Here is a 21,771-nt window from a genome sequence, read left to right as displayed (position 1 = left end):
CATTGACTGCAGCCAACTTAGAGTCTGGAGTTTTGCTCGAATATTCTACGCTACACTATAAAATGACATAGATTTTTGATTCCAAAAAAAGCAAAAGAGCGATTATCTGCTTCGTTCATGAGCCAAAAAAACTGAAAGGTTTTCCAGAGGAAACAGACAAAGATGTTTTTCTTGTGGGGAAAATGCAAAGTCACCTTTGGATTCCCAACAAATCAGAAAAGCCAAAAGCAAGCTACAAAAGTAAATAGTTTTTCATCTGCTCCCTAGAACGTTCACTTGGTGAGAAACCAGGGCAGAAACAAAGCTTAAATACCCTAGAAGACCGAGAGGTAATCTTACAAAAGCAATAAAGTGATGATTGAATAAAGTTGAACAGAGCTTTGGTTAGGCTCTATCTAAAGTACTGTGCTCAGTTTAGGACTCTGTACCTCAAAGAGTGCACATTGGCCTTAGAAAGGGTGCAGGACAGATTTACCCTAATGATACAAAAACAGAAAATGCTGGAAAACCTCAGCAGGTCTGACAGCGTCTGTGGAGAGAGAATAGGGCTGCTCTGACGAAGGGAAATCCAGACTTGAAACGCTAGCTCTATTCTCTCTCCACAGATGCTGTTAGACCTACTGAGATTTCCAGCACTTTCTGTTTTTCTTTCAGATTCCAGCATCTGCAGCAATTTGTTTTTACCCTAATGTAATGATACCAGAGTTAAAATATGAGGATAGGTTGTATAAATTTGGTTTGCATTTCCTCAAACCGAGAAGTTTAAGGAGTGATCTAATTGAAGTCTTGAAACTGATAAAGTGACTCAATAGGTTAGATATGGTGAAACTATTTATTCTGGTGAAAAAATTCAGCCATAATCTTAAAACTGGGAGCAAAGTGGGTGGCACAGTGGCTAGCACTGCTACCTCACATCGCTAGGGACCCAGATCCAATTCCAGCCTTGGATGACTGTGAGTGTGGAGTTTACACATCTGCATGGGTTTCCTCTGGGTTTCCTTCCACAGTCCAAAGATGTGCAGGTTAGCTGAATTGGCTACGCTAAATTGCACCTTCGCGTTCATTGATGTGTAGGTTGGGTGGATTAGCCATGGTAAATATGCAGGGTTACGGGAAACGGCAGAGGGGAGAGCCTGCGTAGGACATTCCTTTGCAGAGTCAATGCAGACTCAATGGGCCGGATGGCCTCTTTCTGCACTGTAGGGATTTTGTGGTTCTATGGTTCCAGAGAATAACGGAAATCAGGAACTCTCTCCAAGAAGTCTGTGGAGTGTCAGTCAATTAACTTTTTAAAGACTTGGATCACTAAATTTCTGTGAAGTGTAAGAATGGATGTGAAACAAATGTGGGGAAAGAGAGTTAAGGTACAGAACAGCCATGATCAACTTGAAGAGCAGGACAAGCTCAAGGAGCTGACTGACCCACTCTTCCTCTTCTCTACATGTTCCTGGGTACGCTGGGGGAAGTGAGTTGGTTTTCAGAGCTCTGGTGCCTTGTAAGTGAGGCAAAGACAACAGACAGTTTAGTAATTACTTCCAAATTCTTGTTTCCCACACTATTTTTGGACTCATTTTCTTTTTAAGGCAATGTAATCAAAAGGTTCTTCTTCATATTTTTCCATCCTCTTCTTAAGGCAATGAAATGGTTCCACAGGCCCTGCTTTCCATCTTACAGATTGGTCAAATTGGTCCTTCCTCACTCATAAGCCTAGTTAATAGTTGCAGGCTGTTCACCATTGGGAGGTTTGGTAGCTGGAATCAATGGACAGCATGCAGAGGTGGAAATTTTCACTGATCTTCTCTCCTTCTTGAACCCACAGAATTGTAGCATTTCCTCAGCTGAGATCAACTAGATCCAGTACAGTTCAACTATCTTTCAGGCCTGTTTAACTCAGTTCAACACTGACTCATGAACTTACCAACTTTGGAACAGAGTGAACCAAAAGTTCTCAAGGGGAGTGAAAATTCATCTGTAAGATTACCTCTCGATCTGCGATCTCAACTGGACTCAATAGCGGGAAGGGCAATGGCTTAGTGGCATTATCACAAGACTATTAATCCAGAAACTCAGTTAATGTTCTGGGGACCCGGGTTCAAATCCCACCATGGCAACTGGTGGAATTTGAATGAATTAAGAATCTACTGATGACTATGAAATCATTGCCAATTGTCAGAAAAACCCATCTGGTTCACTAATGTCCTTTAGGGAAGGAATTCTGCTGTCCTTACCTGGTCTGGCCTAATGTGACTCCAGATCCACGGCAATGTGGTTGACTTTCAACTGCCCTTGGGTAACAAGGGATGGACAATAAAGGCTGGCCAGCCAGCAATGCCCATGTCCCAGGAATGAGTAAAAAAAAATTGAGTGGAATCACAGCAGAAGTGATAGGTTGGTGAGGACTCTTGCCACTTTGCAAATGGCACTTTCCTTTCTCTAATCCCCATCAGGGCTACAGTTGCCCTCTGCTTCCCAGCCCTGCATGTGCAACACAGACTAAGCAACCCGACATTCCTTCTTAATTCCTGCATTTGCCATGGTGTAATCCCTGGGAACTAGTAGTAATGAGGAAGTCTTTTCCTGCCAGAATATTTGATTTGATTTGATTTATTATTGTCACATGTATTAGTATACAGTGAAAAGTATTGTTTCTTGCGTGCTATACAGACAAAGCATACCATTCATAGAGAAGGAAGCGAGAGAGTACAGAATGTAGTGTTACAGTCATAGCTCGGGTGTCGAGAAAGATCAGCTTAATGCAAGGTAGGTCCTTTCAAAAGTCTGATGGCAGCAGCTGTTCTTGAGTCGGTTGGTACGTGACCTCAGACTTTTGCATCTTTTTCCCAATGGAAGAAGGTGGAAGAGAGAATATCCAGGGTGCATGGGGTCCTTAATTATGCTGGATGCTTTTCCGAGGCAGAGGGAAGTGTAGACAGCGTCAATGGATGGGAGGCTGGTTTTGCGTGATGGATTGGGCTACGTTCACGAGCTTTTGTAGTTTCTTGTGCTCTTGGGCGTCACCCTAAAGATAACAATTTGCCACCATTCTCCACTCAATTCTTTTGAAAATCATAATTTGGAAAACATTTACTGAGTATTTATGTATTACAACTTAATCATTAATTATCCACTGAAGTGATTCAGTTACTTTGCTATATAACTGCAGTATTCAAAGATACATTATTTAAGAAGGGAGTTAGTTCAGGTGTCCAAAATTATGGGGGGGAGGGGGGCGGTGGGGAGGGGGGGGGGGGCTTTGATTGATAAATAAGAAGAAACTGTCTCCATTGGCAGGGGATTGGTAACAATAGGCTCCTTAGACTGCACCTTCCAAACCCACTACCACTACCATCTAGAAGGACAAGGGCAGCAGATACCTGGGGACACCACCAACTGTAAGTTCCTCTCCAAACATGGGAATATATTTCCTGACATGGAAATATATTTCTGTTCCTTCAAAATGTGTCAAAATCCTGGAACTCCCTTCCTAACAGCACTGGGGTGCTAGCTACACCACAGAGACTGCAGCAGCTCAATCAGGCAGCTCAAGAGCAGTTAGAGATGGGCAATAAATGCTGGCCGAGCCAGCAAGGCCCACATCCCATGAATGAATAAAAAATAAACATTTGAGATAATTGTTGAAAAGAAGCAGTGATGAGATGAAGAGAAATTTCATTATGCAGTAAGTTGCTGCAAAGACCTGCCCGAAAGATTGATGAAAGAAAATACAATGGCAATTTTCAAAGGTGTATTGGATATATGCTGGAAAAGAAAACAAATTGCAGAAAAGCTCTCCTACAGAGAAGGAGCAGGGAGTCAAACTAATTGGCAAATTCTTTTAAAGGACTGGTACAGGTATGACAGGCCAAATACGCACCTTCCGTGCTGTGTAATTCAATGAAATGTTCTCATAAAAAGCTACCATGCCTGATGCTCCTTGGAGTTCTCCCATGTAAGTAGGGCATAGCTTCCAAGATGAAAGAGCAATTGCATGCACGTCACCTACCTAAGTTTGACCCCCAATGGCAGACAGGAATGTCCAAATACTTTTACTGAGTCAAAAAATTGCATCTGAGCACTTAACAAATTGTTTTTACCTTTAGAGGATTAAGTTGGTTCCTTTTCATCATTTCATGCCTCCATAAACAGACACAATAGACAATAGAATCATAGAATCCTACAGTGCAGAAGGAGGCCATTCGGCCCATTGAGTCTGCAACGACCACAATGCCACCCAGGCCCCAACCACATAAGCCCTTGCATTTACCCTAGCTAGTCCCCCTGACACTAAGGGACAATGTAGCACAGCCAATCCACCTAACCTGCACATCTTTGGACTGTGGAAAGAAAGTGGAGCACCCAGAGGAAGCCCACGCAGACACGGGGAAAACGTGCAAACTCCACACAGACAGTGACCTAAGCCGGAAATCGAACACGGGTCCCTGGCGCTGTGAGACAGCAGGGCTAACCACTGTGCCGTCCAATGTGTCAAGACCTCACTTCCCTCACTGCCATAAGGGAAAACCTATCAACTGGTCTCACATTCTAACGTTAACCATTTCATTTCCTGAACGTCAGCGCCTTACCATGATGTTTTTGTGCTGTGGTAGGCCCGGAGGAATGGAAAGCAATCTATTGTTGTCCAGGTGGAGATCCTGGAGGTTAGGCATGTGGCTCAGAGTCTTATTCGCAAAATACCTGATTTTGTTGGAACTCAGTCTCAACCTGGCAAGAGTAAAAGGAAGAGGTGAGAACCATAAAGAGATCCATGCAGCACACTGCTATGAAAACTCAAAAGAACTTCCTTACTAAGTGATGGACAGATTAGTCATTTGGAATACCATAAGAACATAAGAAATAGGAGCAGGAGTAGGCTATCTAGCCCCTTGAGCCTGCCCCGCCATTCAATAAGATCATGGCTGATCTGATAGTGGTTTAGTTCCACTTACCTGCCCACTCCCCATAACCCTTAATTTCCTTATTGATCAGAAACCTAGCTACCTGTGACTTAAACATATTTAACGAGGTAGCCTCCACTGCTTCAATGGGCAGAGAATTCCAGAGATTCACTACCCTCTGAAAGAAGAAGTTCCTCCTCAACTCTGTTCTAAACTGACTCCCCCTTATTTTGAGGTTGTGTCTTCTAGTTCTTGTTTCCTTTCTAAGTGGAAATAATCTCTCTACCTCTACCCTATCCAGCCCCTTCATTATCTTATATGTCTCTATAAGATCTCCCCTCAGCCTTCTAAACTCCACCGAGTACAGGCCCAATCTACTCAATCTCTCCTCATAAGCTAACCCCCTCATCTCTGGTATCAACCTGGTGAACCTTCTCTGTACTCCCTCCACGGCCAATATATCCTTTCGCAAATAAGGGGACCAAAATTGAGCACAGTACTCTAGTTGCAGCCTCACCAGTACCTTGTACAATTGCAGCAAGACCTCCCTGCTTTTATACTCCATCCCCTTCGCGATAAAGGCCAACATTCCATTTGCCTTCTTGATCACCTGCTGCACCTGCAAACTGAGTTTTTGCGAGTGAATGGTTCCGGAGTGAATGGTTCCATAGCGCTACTTTACTGGTGCTCCTCTCTATCCATGGGAATTCCGGAGAATCCCATTCACTGTAAATATTCATGGCAAACGAAAGTGGACTTCAATTAAAACATACAGCTAATATGCTGGCAATAAAGGACTGAGGATTCCTGTTTTGGAGAAAAATGAAAAAGAAGACTTCTACCTGGAGTGGGTGAAGAGTTTGTGGTGGAATCCGATTTTATGTGAAGGAATTGCGCTGCCCCTTTGAGTTCTGGTGGCGAGGTGTTTGGACACCATACATATAAAAATGCCAGTCTAAGTGAGTTCCTGCTTAAGAATGATAATCCCAATTGAAAGAAATGGATTGCAGTATGGTGGTAATCTCACTGGGCTAATGCTCCGGGGGCATGGGTTCAAATCTCACCATGGCCATTGGTGGAATTTCAATTCAGAGAAACATAAAAACTAGAAGCAAGAGTAGGCCATTCGGCCCTTCAGGCCTGCTCTGCCATTCATTTTGATCATAGCTGATCATCGAATTCAATATCCTGATCTTCTCTTCCTCCCATATTCCTTGATTCCTTTCGCCCCAAGAGCTAAATCTAATTTCTTCCTGAAAACAGACAATGTTTTGGCCTCAACTACATTCTTTGGTGGTGAATTCCATACATTCACCACCCTCTGGGTGAAGAAATTTCTCTTCACTTCAGTTCCAAAAGGTTTACCCCTTATCCTCAAACTATGACCCCTAGTTTTGGACCCTCCCCCCCCCCCCCCCCCCCCCACCATTGGGAACATTCTTTCTGAATCTACCCTGAATTTTATAAGTTTCTATGAGATCCCCTCTCATTCTTCTAAACTCCAGTGAAGTTCAATTCATAAATCTGGGATATAAAGCTAGCCTTGGTAATGCTGACAGTGTAATTTTTGTAAAAACCCATCTGGTCCACTAATGTCCTTTGGGGAAAAAAATCTACTGCATCCCATGAAAGAATTAAAAAACAACTTTTCCAAGCAACGATCTTTGAAAAATATGGATTGTCTTCAATGGAGGCTTCATTAGAATCAGAGAATGTTTGCAACACAGAAAGAGGCCACTTGGGCCATCATGTCTGTGCCAGCTGAAAAGCCAGCCTAATCCCACTTTCTAGCACTTCATTCATAGCCCTGCAGGTCATGACACTTGAGGTGCATTTCCCGACACTCTTTAAATGAGTTGAGGGTTTCTGCTTCTATTTGGTCGTGGCTAGGTGGCACAGCACCTCACAGATACTAACACCGTTCTGGGACTTTGGGGAACTCAGGGTCTACTCATGATACACTCCAAGATGGCTGCCATTATCTCTAAACAATTATACCTTGCGCCTTTTCAGTGAAACAATCTGAGACATTCTTTCGAGTCAACAATCTCACCACCCAGGCTTGCTGTTAGGCAGACTGCAGAGCAGATCGCATGATCACATCTGCCTCACAGCGGCAGAGACCTGGGTTCAATTCCAGACTCAGGTCACTGTCTGTGTGGAGTTTACACATTCTCCCCGTGTCTGTGTGGGTTTCCTCTGGGTGCTCTGGTTTCCTCCCACAGTCCAAAGATGTGCAGGTTCGGTGGATTGGCCATGCTAAATTGCCTCTCAGTGTGAGGGGGATTAGTAAGGGTTACGGGAATAAGGCCTGGGTGGGAATGTTGTCGGTGCAGGCGATGATCCAAATAGCCTCCTTCTGCACTGTAGGGATTCTATAATTCTACGATACCAGACCCCCACAAAGAGTAAAGTTTATTTCTTTGTCACAAGTAGGCTTACATTAACACTGCAATGAAGTTACTGTGAAAATCCCCTAGTCACCACACTCCAGCGCCTATTCAGGTACACTGAGGGAGAATTTAGCATGACCAATGCACCTAACCAGCACGTCTTTTTTTTGGATTGTGGGAGGAAACCGGAGAACCCAAAGGAAACCCATGCAGACACGGGGAGAACGTGCGAACTCCACACAGACAGTGACCCAAGTGGGGAATCGAACGTGGGTCCCTGGCGCTGTGAGGCAGCTGTGCTAACAATTGTGCCACCACGCCGTCCTCTGGGTGGAATAAATGAGGTCCAGTGGGAACGGAAGAAAAGAAGTCACTTTTTTTATGAAAGGCCTTTTCTGGGACTCACTTCCACCCTTGAAAAGGGCATGGAGTTGCTCCAGTTTACCAGGTCTCAATCAGGGTCAGTGCCTTTGATGGGCCCTTTTAAGCAACGGTGGCCATTCTCTCTTCAGCTGGCCTACGGGAAGATATCAGTGCAATTGGGAGTGGCTGGGTGTTCCACTCTGCATTGGCAGAGCAGGACTTCAGGGACTTTGACCCGAACTAACCTAAATCATTCTGAATCCAAGCAAAATTCTGAGCAGCTAAATTGAAGGGAGATTGTATTTGTTTGTACTCAGAGCTTTCTACATATGCAGATGCCATCGCTTGCTTTACTTTGTGTCCTTTGAAAGCATTTCCAGATCACAGCTGTGCGTGCATCAAACTTCCCACACGCATAATTGTAATTTTCTGAAAGACTTTACCATCTGCTTTTGTTTTTGAATTTCATCATTCTTGGATCAGCAGCATCACAATATAACGTCAAAAAGTGAATGGATCCCAACATCTGCCTTAAGCCTAAGTCACTCTCATCTTTGTTAACATCTGCAGTGATTGGAAAACAACACAACACTGCAAAACTTGATTATTCCCCGAGGACATTCCTCACGTGCACCTAGGCACGTAATGTAAGGGCAAACTAGGTTTATTTATTAGTCACAAGTAATCTTACTGCAATGAAGTTACTGTGAAAATCCCCGAGTCGCAACACTCCGGCATCTGTTCGGGTACACTGAGGGAGAATTTAGCATGGCCAATCCACCTAACCAGCACATCTTTCAGACTGTGGGAGGAAACCAGAGCACCCGGAGGAAACCCATGCAGACACGGGGGAGAATGTGCAAACTCCACATAGACAGTGACCCAAGCTGGGAATTGAACCCGGGTCCCTGGCACTGTGAGGCAGCAGTACTAACCACCGTGCCACCGTGCAAGCGGTCTTCTTTTCCCAGTGAGTGGTGTACCTGTGGATCAGACTGCCTGCTTTCATCATGACTGCCGATTCACTGAATTCCTTCAAACAACAACTGGGCCCATACCTGTCTAAGATAGGGATTGCCTTGTGTAGGAGGTTGTTACAATTATGAGGTTTATAATATCATTAGATTTTAGAAGTGTAGCTTTAAATGTGGGCAAAATGAAGGAGATCATGTGACCTGTTCTGTAGTCTGCCTGACAACAAACCTAGGTGGTGATATGGTTTACTCGAAATAATGTCTCAGATTGTTTGACTGAGAAGGCACAAGGTATAATTGTTTAGAGATAATGGCAGCCATCTTGGAGTACATCACGAGTAGATCCTGAGTCCCCCAGAGTCCCAGAAAGGTGTTGTTGGTATCTGACTGTAAACAGTTGCGCTATAAACTATCCATTTACTTCTAAGATGAAAAGAAGTTGGGACCAAAGATAGCCACAAGGTGTGTTCCATGTTACCATGAGAAAGAGGGCAGAGGAAAGAATTTTTATGATCAAGGCCGGAATTCTCTGGCCGTTCATGCCCTGCCACTGATGCAAGTGAGGTCGGAGAATATGACGCTCAGCCAAATCTCCATTCACTGCATCAGAGAATCCCATTGCTGTGAACGGCCAGAGAATTTCAACCCAGGTTACAGGCCTGCCCCAGAAATCCATGAATATCACAAACAGCAATTTGTTTAGTGTGGCCTGCAGACATCTGAGAGGCAGAGGGCAAGAGATAGAGGCGAACAGTCCTGAATCTGAAGCAGAGAAATGCTGACTCCATTGTTCAACATGCAGAAAGCAGGTGGGAGGTGACTAAGTTTGTAAAGATTTAAAGGAGGCTGGAGGATTTGCCTAGCTTGGGCCTGTGGGAAGGAATCTATATTATAATCACAATGAAAATCAGTTCTGTGATTAGCAGCTATCCAGCTGGAAAAGTAAACAGGGAACAACCCATTAGAAGCTGGAAGCAACTGTAAACAGTATGCTATATGGAATAAAACTCTGCGGTGCGTATGTGTGACAGATATAAAATAGAATGTACATTTCTATAATTGAATGTACAAATTGCTACAAAAAGAAAATAAGCTTTAATCAATGGTGTTCTTTCTGAGTAAATTGTTATGGAAAAAGTTTTAAAACACAAAATCTTATTGGAATATTCAACTAATTATTGGAAGCGCAAATATTTTTTTAACAAATATATGTTTCTATGGATATTGTAACAAGGTAGACATCTGCTTGCACAAATCAACTCCAATGTGATCTCCTGGACTAGTTTGGGTCACCTATAGGGATTCAGAGATTACTGTTTTCCCTGCATTTCTCAAGGGCTTCTTATCTCCTTTCTGTCTGGTTTCCTTCCTCTCCCAGGAGATTACATTATTCCAGGTAAGCGAGAACTAATGTGATGGATTGGGCACCAGCACCACTGAGACTACAGGATAGACCAGTAGCTCCTTATCTGTAGTGGGTTCCAGATGTTCATTGACTATAAATGTTCAACATTGCAGCCTAGTCTAATCTTATATTATGCCCGCTTCCTACTGTGTACCCTTAAAATTTTGGCAGACCTGTTCCAGTGAGATGAAGTTGAAATGGTTGGACACTATCATTGTGCTAGGGCCCATGACATTACATCCTGAAGAAAAGGCGGAAAGGGAAAGGAAAATAATTCACACTCTGTGGACTGACATTTAAGAGATTGTTATCTCATAACTGTTCATTTTGGGAGAAGTGAATGTCCTCAGTTGGAATGTATAGTCCAGTCAATTTCCGGACAATTTTAGAACATGTTTGCATTGTCTGATCATTAATTACTTTTAAAATTTATCACACCCTCGGAATGGACAGGAACACATGGCTGAAATGTTTTATCATCGACTTAGTGAACCCCAGTTATTGTAAGACTTTCCTGTAGTCTTCGATCAGCATAAGAGACAGTGGGATAGACACAAGTCAATGGCCAGAAATTTCCCATCCCGCCCACCGTGAGAATGGTAGTGGGAGGGACAGAATATTCTGTGGACCATTTAAAGGTCTGTTGCGTTCCGGCAGGACTTTCTGGCCTTGGGACGTTTGCGGCCGGAAAATCCCATCTGATATTTCACTATTCCCCAGAAATGGAATTCAACTTTCGCACTGTTGTTTTGACTTTGCTTTGTTAAAAAATGGATCGGGACACATTAGGAAAAATTAAAAAACTCAGGGGGGAATTTTCTCACCCCCACCATGGGAATCGTAGCATGCAGGGGGCTGACCACGTATAGGTTCATTGACCTTGGGTGGGATTTTCCAGGTTTAGGGGAGCGTGGCTGGAAAATCCTGTCCTAACTCTCTACTGAGGAAACTGTAAAAGTTGAAAGTGGAAGTCTAATTAGCGATATTAGCTACAAGTTAGAATTTAGGATCAAATGTGTGGTTTCTTTATCTTAACATGAATGCTTCACTTTTGAGCCTTATTCAATTTGTGAAGAACTCAAATTTCAAGAACTCAAATCCCAAGAATGTTTATAAGATAGAGAAAGAAAAATGGAAGATATCTTCCATTTTTCTTTCTCTATCTTTTGAACATTCTTGGAAGAATCTTTGCATTTTTTAACTTTAAAATAGTTGCGAGGTTTAATTCATGCTACCACAGACCTGGGAATTCCTAATTCGGTTCTGCTGATAGATCACCAAGCTGAAACTCAATTTTTTACTCTCCACAATCCTACCTGACCTGCTGAATGCATTGCAGCCTTGTTCTGTTTTTATTTCAAATGATGCATTTCAGAGTTGATTTTAAATATTGTACCTGATCAAAGTGCTGAGGTTTTTGAAGTCATCAACTTCCACTTTGAGAATTTTATTGCGGTCGAGATGCATCTCAGATATTGAACTTGGCAGATCTTGGAAGCAGATCAAAATAAGCAGTGAGAACGTATTAACAGTTTAGTTAATGGCTTACACAGGGCCCTTCTCTTACTGTCGCCACAAGTAAGAGGTTTCAATATTGCAGATTTAAGTGTTAGCTTGATCTCTGTGGTGGAGTCAATCATTAAGGAGGAGATTTGGAAAGACAAAGCTCAACCCACCATTGTCAGCACGGTTTTATGTTGGGAAAGTCATGCTTGACAAACTTGCTTGAGTTCTTTGACGATGTAACCAGCAAGGTGGATAGTGGGGAACCTATGGATGAGGTATATCTAGACTTCCAGAAGGCATTTGACCAGGTGCCGCACAAGAGACTGATCCAGAAGGTGAGATCACAGGGGATTGGGGGTAGAGTACTTGATGGGATTGAGGATTGGCTGACTGACAGAAAACAGAGGGTTGGGATAAATGGGTGCTTCTCTGGCTGGCTCGCTGGAGTTCAGAAGGGTGAGAGGGGATCTGATTGAGATATATAAAATTTAAAAAAGGATTGATGAAGTAAATGTAGACCAAATGTTTCCTCTATGGGGCAATCTAGAACACGAGGTCACAGGCATAGGTTGCGAGGCTATAGATTTAAAACTGAGACGAGGAGGAACTACTTCTCGCAGAGGGTGGTGAATTTGTGGAACTCGCTACCCCATAGCGCGGTGGAGTCGGAATCATTGAATGGTTTCAGGAGGGAGATAAACATATTTCTAATTTTAAAAATGGAAAGGGGGCATGGGGAACAGGTGGGGATTTGAGATCAGGGAGAGATCAGCCATGATCTGATTGAATGGCGGAGCAGGCTCGAAGGGTTGGATTTGCCTACTTCTGCTCCTAACTCCTATGTTCCTATGTGTCATTGGAAACATGTTAGTCTCAAAGTATTGCAAGCTATCTTGGGCAGTGAGAAATCCAAAATCGCTCACCTTTTGGAACTTCAGAAAGCCCTGTCTCAGTAATCCGGAGATATGACAGTGTTTTCAATCCTTGAAAAGCTCCTTTTGCAATTCCTTTTGGCATCAACGGATTTCTACTTAATTCTATAGAGATTTAGAGACATATGTTAGAGGACTAATACTTTTCACTGGTTATGTATATTTTCCAAGATTTGAATCTAATTTAAAGACCATGTACAATTGGACAACACAGAGGATAACCATTTGGTTCTCTCTGTCTGAGTCAGTTTAAAGTGTGGCTTTTGCTACCAAATAAACCTATTGGACTTTAACCTGGTGTTGTTAAACTTCTTACTGTGTTTACCCCAGTCCAACGCCGGCATCTCCACATCATGAGTCAGTTTACCCAAACCTTCGACATTTTTTTCTTTTCCAAATATCTTATCAATTTCCTTTTTAAAATCTATTGCGATTCTCCTTCTGCCCCTTCTTCGTGTTTGAAGTTTATTTATTAGTGTCACAAGTAGGCTTACATTAACACTGCAATGAAGTTAGTGAAAATCCCCTAGTCGCCACACTCCAGCGCCTGTTTGGGTACACTGAGGGAGAATTTAGCATGGCCAATGCACCTAACCAGCACGTCTTTCGGACTGTGGGAGGAAACCGGATTACCTGGAGGAAACCCATGCAGACACGGGGGAGAACATGCAGACTCTGCACAGACAGTCACCCAATCCGGGATTCGAACCCCAGTCCCTGGCACGGTAAGGCAACAGTGCTAACCACTGTGCCACCGTGCTGCCCTTTCTTGAAGAATGTTCATGTCTTTAACAACTACTTTCATTCTCTCTCTTGTTCATTTGGGGATGAATCCAAGTATATTTTCCACAGTTCCCGATTTACCAGACAATGGAAAATGATTATTTTACATTTAGGGCAAATTTGAACAATTCATTCAGATTTTCTCATGATTGTCACCGTCCTTAATGGGAGAAAAACTCATATTGTCTAGTCGTTTTTGGTAATTAACACCTCTCTCTGATCTGTACCCTTTCCAGAGCCTTAACATTCTTTCTGGAATAATGGATCGGATTCTCCGATCTTGTCTGTTTCTGCCCCGCTGCAAGTAAGAACGGGGAGTTTGGCCAAAATTCCATTCACTGCAGTGGCACAGGAGAAGCTGGCCATGGACAAGTTTGGAGGATTTTGGTGAGGGTATGCAAATAGGTTGCCATGTGCTTTTTGACGAAATATATTGCTGCCCAATGAGCTGTTTCCTTCAGACTATGTGCAATTCAAACAACTATGGATTCAATCCAAATCAATATATTTGTGAAGAAAGGTAGCTGGTTATCAAGGCGATAGTCATGTAGAATTTCTAAGATACTGGTCTAACATTAAAACGAACACTGTACAACCCAGTTGGCTACATTCCACTGCTGATTATTCCGTGTTTCCACTCAGCCTAGAACCACAGGGATTTCACTGAGTACCTGATCTACTAATCTCCAGTAATCCGAATGACCTGATTAAATCTGACAATCCACTTCTGTCTGAATCTGACAGTCACCAGCTGGCACAAATATTATCAACTACGAACTAGACCGGCTGAACTGTGATGTGAACCAACATGGGCCAAGTCAAATTTCTTCAAGATATTTTTTAAAGAACATATCTTTGCGCTAGGGATAAGTCCTGAGCTATAATTCTATGGCTACAGCTCTGTCATAGCATGAAGATTTTGCTTACTTTTCTTAAAGTTATTCTATATGGGGTCTTACTTACTCCAGCCTGCTCAGTTAAGCTATTTCTTGTCTTTCTTAGCATCGTTGAGAAACCCACTATCGGATCACATTTCTCGGGTTGCAAATTGAAAGGCTGAGGGAAAAAATTTTTTCTTGCCAAACGAACCAATAATCTGTGAAAATGATCGATCAAAAAAACCTGACTTTCTCACTCCAAACAGGCCGTGTAGAGCAGGAGATAAGGGCCTATTTAAGATATGTGATGGCAGCCTTAAAAATTGACTGTAAAGATAATAATACAGTACCGCAAGTGTGAGGCTACCTGAAAAACAAAGGATCAACTTGGTTTGTTCTCACTAGAATGACGGAGGTGGAGGGGGCGACCTGATAGAAGTCTACAAGATTATGAGGGGCATGGACAGAGTGGATAGTCAGAAGCTTTTTCCCAGGGTGAAGAGTCAATTACTAGAGGGCATAGGTGCGAGGGGCAAGGTTTAAAGGAGATGTACGAGGCAGGTTTTTTTACACAGAGGGTGGCAGGTGCCTGGAATTTACTGCCAGGGGAGGTAGTGGAAGCAGAAATGATAATGACTTTTAAGGGGAAAATACATGAATAGGATGGGAATAGAGGGAGATGGTCTCCAGAAGGTTAGGAGGTTTTAGTTCAAATGGCAGCATGGCTGGTGCAGGCTTGGAGGGCCGAAGGGCCTGTTCCTGTGTTGTAATTTTCTTTGATAAATGAACACATCCATAAATTAAAGGTTCAAACAGTCTTCAAAGCCTACTGATTGGCTGTTTGGAATGATCCATTCTTGTGAGACCAAGAGTGAAAGGTGGCTCAAACACCCCCAGCCATATATATCTGAACCGTTTACTTTTACAGGGAGGTTCAGCAGTTTCAGTGGTGGTAAGTGCCTAGTATGCACTGCCAGAGCAGAGGATAGAAGTCAATACAATAGCAATTGTTTAAGGGACATCTTGACAGATACATGGATAGGCAGAGATACGGACCGCTTAGAGGCAAAAGGTCTTTGGTTTAGAAAGCCATCATGTGTCCGCGCGGGCTTGGTAGGCCAAAGGTTCCTGTGCTGTACTGCTCTTTGTTAGAATCATAGAATCCCTACAGTGCAGAAGGAGGCCATTTGGCCCATCGAGTCTGCACCGACCACAATCCCACCCAAACCCTTTTCCACACATCTTTGGACTGTGGGAGGAAACTGGAGCACCCGGGGGAAACCAATGCAGACACAGGGAAAACGTGCAAACTCAACATAGACAGTGACCCGAGGCCAGAATTGAACCGGGGTCCCTGGCGCTGTGAGGCAGCAATGCTAGCCACTGTGCCATGGTGCTGCCCTGGTCTTTGGTGGCATGATTACTAACATTGTCATGAAAGCAGCAATCTATATTTCTTAAGCTAGTATTTGATCAATGAAGCAGTGGATTGCGTTAAAAAAAAGTTCCCACGTGGCAGGAATACTAAAATCCAGGAATTTTCACCCACATTAAAGCTGCAATTATTATCACTTTGAGGGCCTTTTCTAACAATTACATCTTCCTTAATAACCGATCATTCGATCAAAAATATTCACACATGATTCAGAATTTTTCATACCAAGAGCAAACATGTTGGACATTCCATCAAAGGGTTTCTTTTTCACATAGTTTATTTTGTTGTCACATATGTGGAGTTCAAGGAGAGTCTTTGGCATGTTCTCTGGAACACTACTGATAAGATTCTTGGAAAGATATAGCCGTCTGAGATTGTGAAGTGAGGAAAAGGCCTTGGGGTGGATCTTCCGCAGCCTGTTGTTCACAAGAATTAAAATCTAAATTAAATTAGAAACAAACAAACAGAGAATGAATTGAGAATTCAGGAACAGACAAAGGTGTAATTTTCTTAGCGTGCAATGACAGTAGGGACCCTTACCCATTGCCAGTGAAAATCATGGGCATTCCATCCGTGCATATTTACAAACTCTGTCGGTTAGTTCAGTTGGCTGGACAACTGGTGTATAATGCAGAGTAATACCAACAGCGTGGGTTCAATTCCCATAGTTGAGATTATTCACGAAGGCCCTGCCTCCTCAACCTTGCCCCTTACCTGAGGAGTGGTGATCCTCAGGTTAGGGGGAATGATGGCCTAGTGGTATTATCACTAGGCCATTAATCCAGAAACTCAACTAATGCTCTGGGGACCCGGGTTTGAATCCCTCCACGGCAGGTGGTGGAATTTGAATTCAATAACAAAAATCTGGAATTAAGAATCCACTGATGACCATGAAACCATTGTCAATTGTTGCAAAAACCCATCTGGTTCACGAATGTCCTCTAGGGAAGGAAATCTGCCATCCTTACCTGGTCTGGCCTACATGTGACTCCAGGATCCCCAAAATGTGGTTGACTCTCAACTGCCCTCGGGTAACGAAGAATGGGCAATAAATGCTGGCCAGCCAGCAATGCCCAGGTCTCAGAAATTAATGAGAAGGAGTAACTGGGGTGATCAGTAAGTTTGCGGACGACACAAAACTGGCAGGACTTGGAGATAGTGAGGAACATTGTCAGAGGCTACAGAAGGATATAGATAGGCTGGAAATTTGGGCAAGGAAATGGCAGATGGAGTTCAATCCTGATAAATGCGAAGTGATGCATTTTGGTAGGAATAATGTAGGGAGGAGCTACACGATAAATGGAAGAACCATAAAGGGTGTAGAGTCGCAGAGGGACCTGGGTGTGCAAGTCCACAGATCTTTGAAGGTGACGTCACAGGTGGAGAAGGTGGTGAAGAAGGCATATGGCATGCTTGCCTTTATAGGACGGGGCATAGAGTATAAGAGTTGGGGTCTGATGTTGCAGATGTATAGAACGTTGGTTCGGCCGCATTTGGAATACTGCGTCCAGTTCTGGTCGCCACACTACCAGAAGGACGTGGAGGCTTTGGAGAGAGTACAGAGGAGGTTTACCAGGATGTTGCCTGGTATGGAGGGGCTTGGTTATGAGGAGAGATTGGGGAAACTGGGGTTGTTCTCCTTGGAAAGACGGAGGATGAGGGGAGACTTAATAGAGGTGTATAAAATTATGAAAGGCATAGATAGGGTGAACGGTGGGAAGCTTTTCCCCGGGTCGGTGGTGACGTTCACGAGGGGTCATAGGTTCAAGGTGAAGGGGGGGAGGTTTAACACAGATATCAGAAGGACATATTTCACACAGAGGGTCGTGGGGGCCTGGAATGTGTTGCCGGGCAAGGTGGTGGAGGCGGACACACTGGGAACGTTTAAGACTTATCTAGACAGCTATATGAACGGAGTGGGAATGGAGGGATACAAAAGAGTGGTCTAGTTTGGACCAGGGAGCGGCGCGGGCTAATTGTTCCTTGTTTCTCGTTTCAAGGCTTCATTCTATGATCATCTTGCTGGTGCCAGTACAGAGCGAGACTGCGGATAGTTGGGAACCTGTCTCGGGGGCAGGGAATTCATATAGTGTTCGTGGAAGTGGAAATGACTAGGGTTGGGAAGCATTTTCCGATCAGGGCCATTGTGATCTCCTGGACTCGTTTCGATCGCCTCAGGGGGTCGGAGAGGAATTTCCCAGATTTTTTTTCCCCATATTGGCCCTGGGGTTTTCACTCTGGGTCTTCGCCTCTCCCTGGAGATCACATGGTCTGGAATGGGGGGGTGGGGGTGAGTTAATAGGTTGTGATGAACAAAGCATCGTAGCTGTGAGGGACAGCTCGGTGGATAGGATATTGGTATGTAGATAGGCTGGAAAATTGGGCGGGGATCCTGGATTCAGGATTCAATCCTGGACCGGGGAGCGGCGCGGGCTTGGAGGGCCGAAGGGCCTGTTCCTGTGCTGTATTGTTCTTTGTTCTTTGAGAAAAACCACCAGTCAACCTCTTGTCATCTGGGACTATTGCGCCTTTGCTTTCACTTACAAAATTATCCCAGAATAAAGAAGTTTAATTTTATATTTTGCATTATGAAACCTCAGGACCCCCCTCCCCCTCCCCACCCAAGCACGTTACAGTCAATAAATACTTTTGAAGTGTAGTCATTGTTGTCATGTAATATTGCACACAGCAAGCTCCCATAAACATGTAACAATGACTAATTTGTTTCAGTAAGTATGGTTAAGGGATAAATATTGGCCAAGGCTCTTCCTCCCTTTTTTAAAGTAGTGCATTCAGAAAGATCTTTTACATCCATTTGACATTTCACCCAAACATCTGATAACATTTCATCCAAAAGCCAGCACCTCTGACGCTGCAGTACACCCTCCATACTGCACTGAAGTGTCAGCCTAGATTACGTGCTCAAATCTCTGGGGTGGAGACTTGGTGGCATGGTGGCACAATGGTTAGCAGTGCTGCCTCACAGTGCCAGGGACCTAGGTTCAATTCCCAGCTTGGGTCACTGTCTGTGTGGAGTTTGCACAGTCTCCCCGTATTTGCATGGGTTTCCTCCCACAGTCCGAAAGCTGTGCTGGATAGGTATGTTGGCCGTGCTAAATTCTCCCTCAGTGCGCCCAAACAGGTGCCGGAGTGTGTCAACGAGAGGGTTTTCACTGTAACTTCATTGCAGTGTTAATGTAAGCCTACTTGTGAGACTAATAAATAAACTTTAAAACTTTAAATTGGGCTCATAGCCTTCTGTGAGCACGCGATCATTGAAGCATGGCTGACATTGACCCCACAGTAAAAGGACCATCTACTGGTTCCCATTCTTCTTGAAATAAGCCCACGCATACATTCTATTTCACCCATTAAACAACTTGAAAAAGGAAAGTAGAAAAATACATTGCTGCAGGTAATGGAAATCTGAAATAAAAGCAGAAAACGCTGGAACTATTCAGTGTGAATATGTCGGGGTTCCAGAATCACTGACAGCGAAGCCTTTCAACAAAGAATAGTTTATTCACTAACTTAGCGGCTACTTCAACACTTCTGCTCTGCCTGTGCTCCTGGGGGATAACTCCCATACTCTCGACATGTGACCACTTTTGTAGCCACGTCGTCACATTATCATGTGACCACTCGGTCAACACACAGGAAGTCAAGTGGCATCAGCTTTGGGTCGATGACCTTTAATACAAACTCTGCTGTTTAACCAACCCTATTAACTCCAGTTCTCTCTCCACAGATGCTGCCAATTATGCTGAGCATTTCCAATAGTCTCTGTTTTTATTTTTTTTGTAAACGGAGATTATTGCCCAATTAAAAAATATGTAATCAGAAATACCACTTCATGTCATCGGCAATTTTAATTGTGTGAATAATTGATGAAGGATCATCCAATCGTCAATTTGGTCAGTTACCAATCATAGCGAGCGGGATAGAATATTTGGCTGGCCATTTAAAGCTCTGTTCACCTCGGGCGGTACTTGCCAATCTTGGGGTGTGGGCGGCTGGAAAATCCCGCCAACTTCAGATTGAAAACTGGCGTGTAACTCTCCAGCTGTGTTTTGCTCCGGATTTTCCGGCACTCAGTGCAGAGCGAATCTGGGGGTATGGTTTGCACCGTCACCCTGGCGGTGTGGGGCCTGATAGAGACAGCAAGGCAGGCTTCACAGAGATCGGGGTGCCATCTTTAAAAGGGCACCCCAATCTGCGCTAAAAATGAACTCTGCCACCGCACAGTCATGGAGGAAACACCCATAAGCAACGGGACTTCCCCCCCACACACACACACACATACAAACATCCCACAAATATCGGGACAAATCCTTCCAACCACCACCACTACACAGGCATTGAATTTTCTTGAACGGCTTCAGTCAAATGGCAAAGATTATTGGGGGGCACTCTCCAGACCCGCTAGCTGCCAGCAAGAATTGCAATGGCCTACAGAATAAGGAAGTTTTATATAATTAAACACAAGCAAAACCTGACTCATTATGAATGAACATAAGGTTGTTTACAGCTGTTTATTTAGGAGTGGGACTTAGTGTCAGCCTTCCACCTTGGAAGACAATGGGGAGGCAGTAGCCTATGGTATTATCACTAGACTATTAATCCAGAAACTCAGCTGATGTTCTGGGGACCAAGGTTCAAATCCCACCATGGCAGATGGTGGAATTTGAACTTAAAAAATAAACCTGGAATTAAGAATCTACTGATGACCATGAAACCATTGTCGATTGTTGGAAAAAAAACCATCTGATTCACTAATGTCCTTTAGGGAAGGAAGTCTGTCGCCCTTACCTGGTCTGGCCTACATGTGACTCCAGACCTACAGCAATGTGGTTGGCTCTCAACTACCCTCTGAAATGGCCTAGCAAGCCAAGGGCAACAAGGAATGGGCAATAAATGATGGCCAGCCAACAACACCCAATCCCATGAATGAATTAAAAAAATGTACCATGGTGGTCATCTCTGCATTAAATGTGGCTCAGGAGCCCCACATGCTTATCTGTCACATGTGGTGTGCGATTTTCTGCCCTCTGTTTTCCTTGGGCCCACACCACAGCCAGCTGAACTTTTCATTTCAGTTCACCCAGCCGTCAGGAGTGGGGTGGGGGAGGGCGGGGGGGCGGGGGGGGGGGGGGGGGGGGGCGTGGGGGTAGTGGTAACTGTCCCAGACAATATCAGGCTCATTCTCACCAATGTGAATTTTCATCTTGCTCACCTGAAGGTTCTTGAGATTTTTGAAATCATTTTCCTTCAGCTCTCTGATCTTGTTGTTTTGAAGATCCAGCAAGGTAGTCTCTGGTAAAATGTATGCAGGTACTTTTGCGAGACCTATGCCAGAGATAAAGATTATCTTAGAATTATAGAATCATACAGCGCAGAAGAGGCCCTTCGGCCCATTGAGTCCACACCGACACATTAGAAATACCTGAACTCTCACCTAATCCCATCTGCCAGCACTTGGCCCATAGCCCTGAATGTTATCTGAAGTGTTCATTCAGATACTTTTTAAGGGATGTGAGGCAACCCGCTTCTACCACCCTCCCAAGCAGCACATTCCAGACCGTCATCACCCTCTGGGTAAAAAAGTTTTTCCTCACATCACCCCTAAACCTCCTGCCCCTCCTCTTGAACCTATGTCCCCTTCTGACTGACCTTTCAACTAATTAAACAGTTTTAATCTTTGCCTCAATATCTGAACCATGCAAGCTTCTGTTAGAAAAGGCTGAAGATAGCATCTAAAGAGAGCATTAATTTCTGGCTGAATTTAATCTGCGTTTAAATTCTAGGTAATGGGCGACAGTAACACAAGGGTGACCATATTTCCTTCTGCTGTATGAGGGACACCTGGGAGAATTCCTCATATTCAAGCCAGTTCATAGAAATCATAGAATCCCCACAGTGCAGAAGGAGGCCACTTGGCCCATCAAGTCTGCACTGACTTTTCAATAGAGCCTCTTACCCCGGTTCACTCCCAGCCCTATCTCCAAAACCATGCTAATCCCCCTAACGTACACATCTTGGGACACTAAGAGACAATTTAGCATAGCCAATCCACCTAACCTGCACATCGTTTGGCTGTAGGATGAAACCGGAGCATCAGGAGGAAACCCATGCAGACACGGGGAGAATGTGCAAACTCCACACAGACTGTCGCCGAAGGCTGAAATTGAACCTGGGTCCCTGGCACTG

General features: G+C 44.0%; 1 protein-coding gene across 1 annotated transcript in view; it reads right to left on the bottom strand.

Moving 5' to 3' along the window:
• Positions 1 to 21,771, bottom strand: part of LOC144479240 (decorin-like) — a 68,882-nt gene that overhangs the window by 5,259 nt on the left and 41,852 nt on the right. The window contains exons 3-7 of the mRNA XM_078197909.1: positions 20,798 to 20,910; positions 15,790 to 16,003; positions 12,460 to 12,573; positions 11,427 to 11,520; positions 4,584 to 4,722 (exon numbers count right to left, since the gene is read on the bottom strand). Of these exons, the coding sequence (XP_078054035.1) occupies positions 4,584 to 4,722; positions 11,427 to 11,520; positions 12,460 to 12,573; positions 15,790 to 16,003; positions 20,798 to 20,910 (674 nt within the window). The remainder of the gene's footprint in view (positions 1 to 4,583; positions 4,723 to 11,426; positions 11,521 to 12,459; positions 12,574 to 15,789; positions 16,004 to 20,797; positions 20,911 to 21,771) is intronic.

The sequence above is a fragment of the Mustelus asterias genome, chromosome 25 (genome assembly GCF_964213995.1).
Source record: "Mustelus asterias chromosome 25, sMusAst1.hap1.1, whole genome shotgun sequence".
Lineage (NCBI taxonomy): Eukaryota > Metazoa > Chordata > Chondrichthyes > Carcharhiniformes > Triakidae > Mustelus > Mustelus asterias.
Note: the sequence above shows the minus strand (reverse complement) of the source record. Positions and strands in the feature narration are given on the sequence as shown.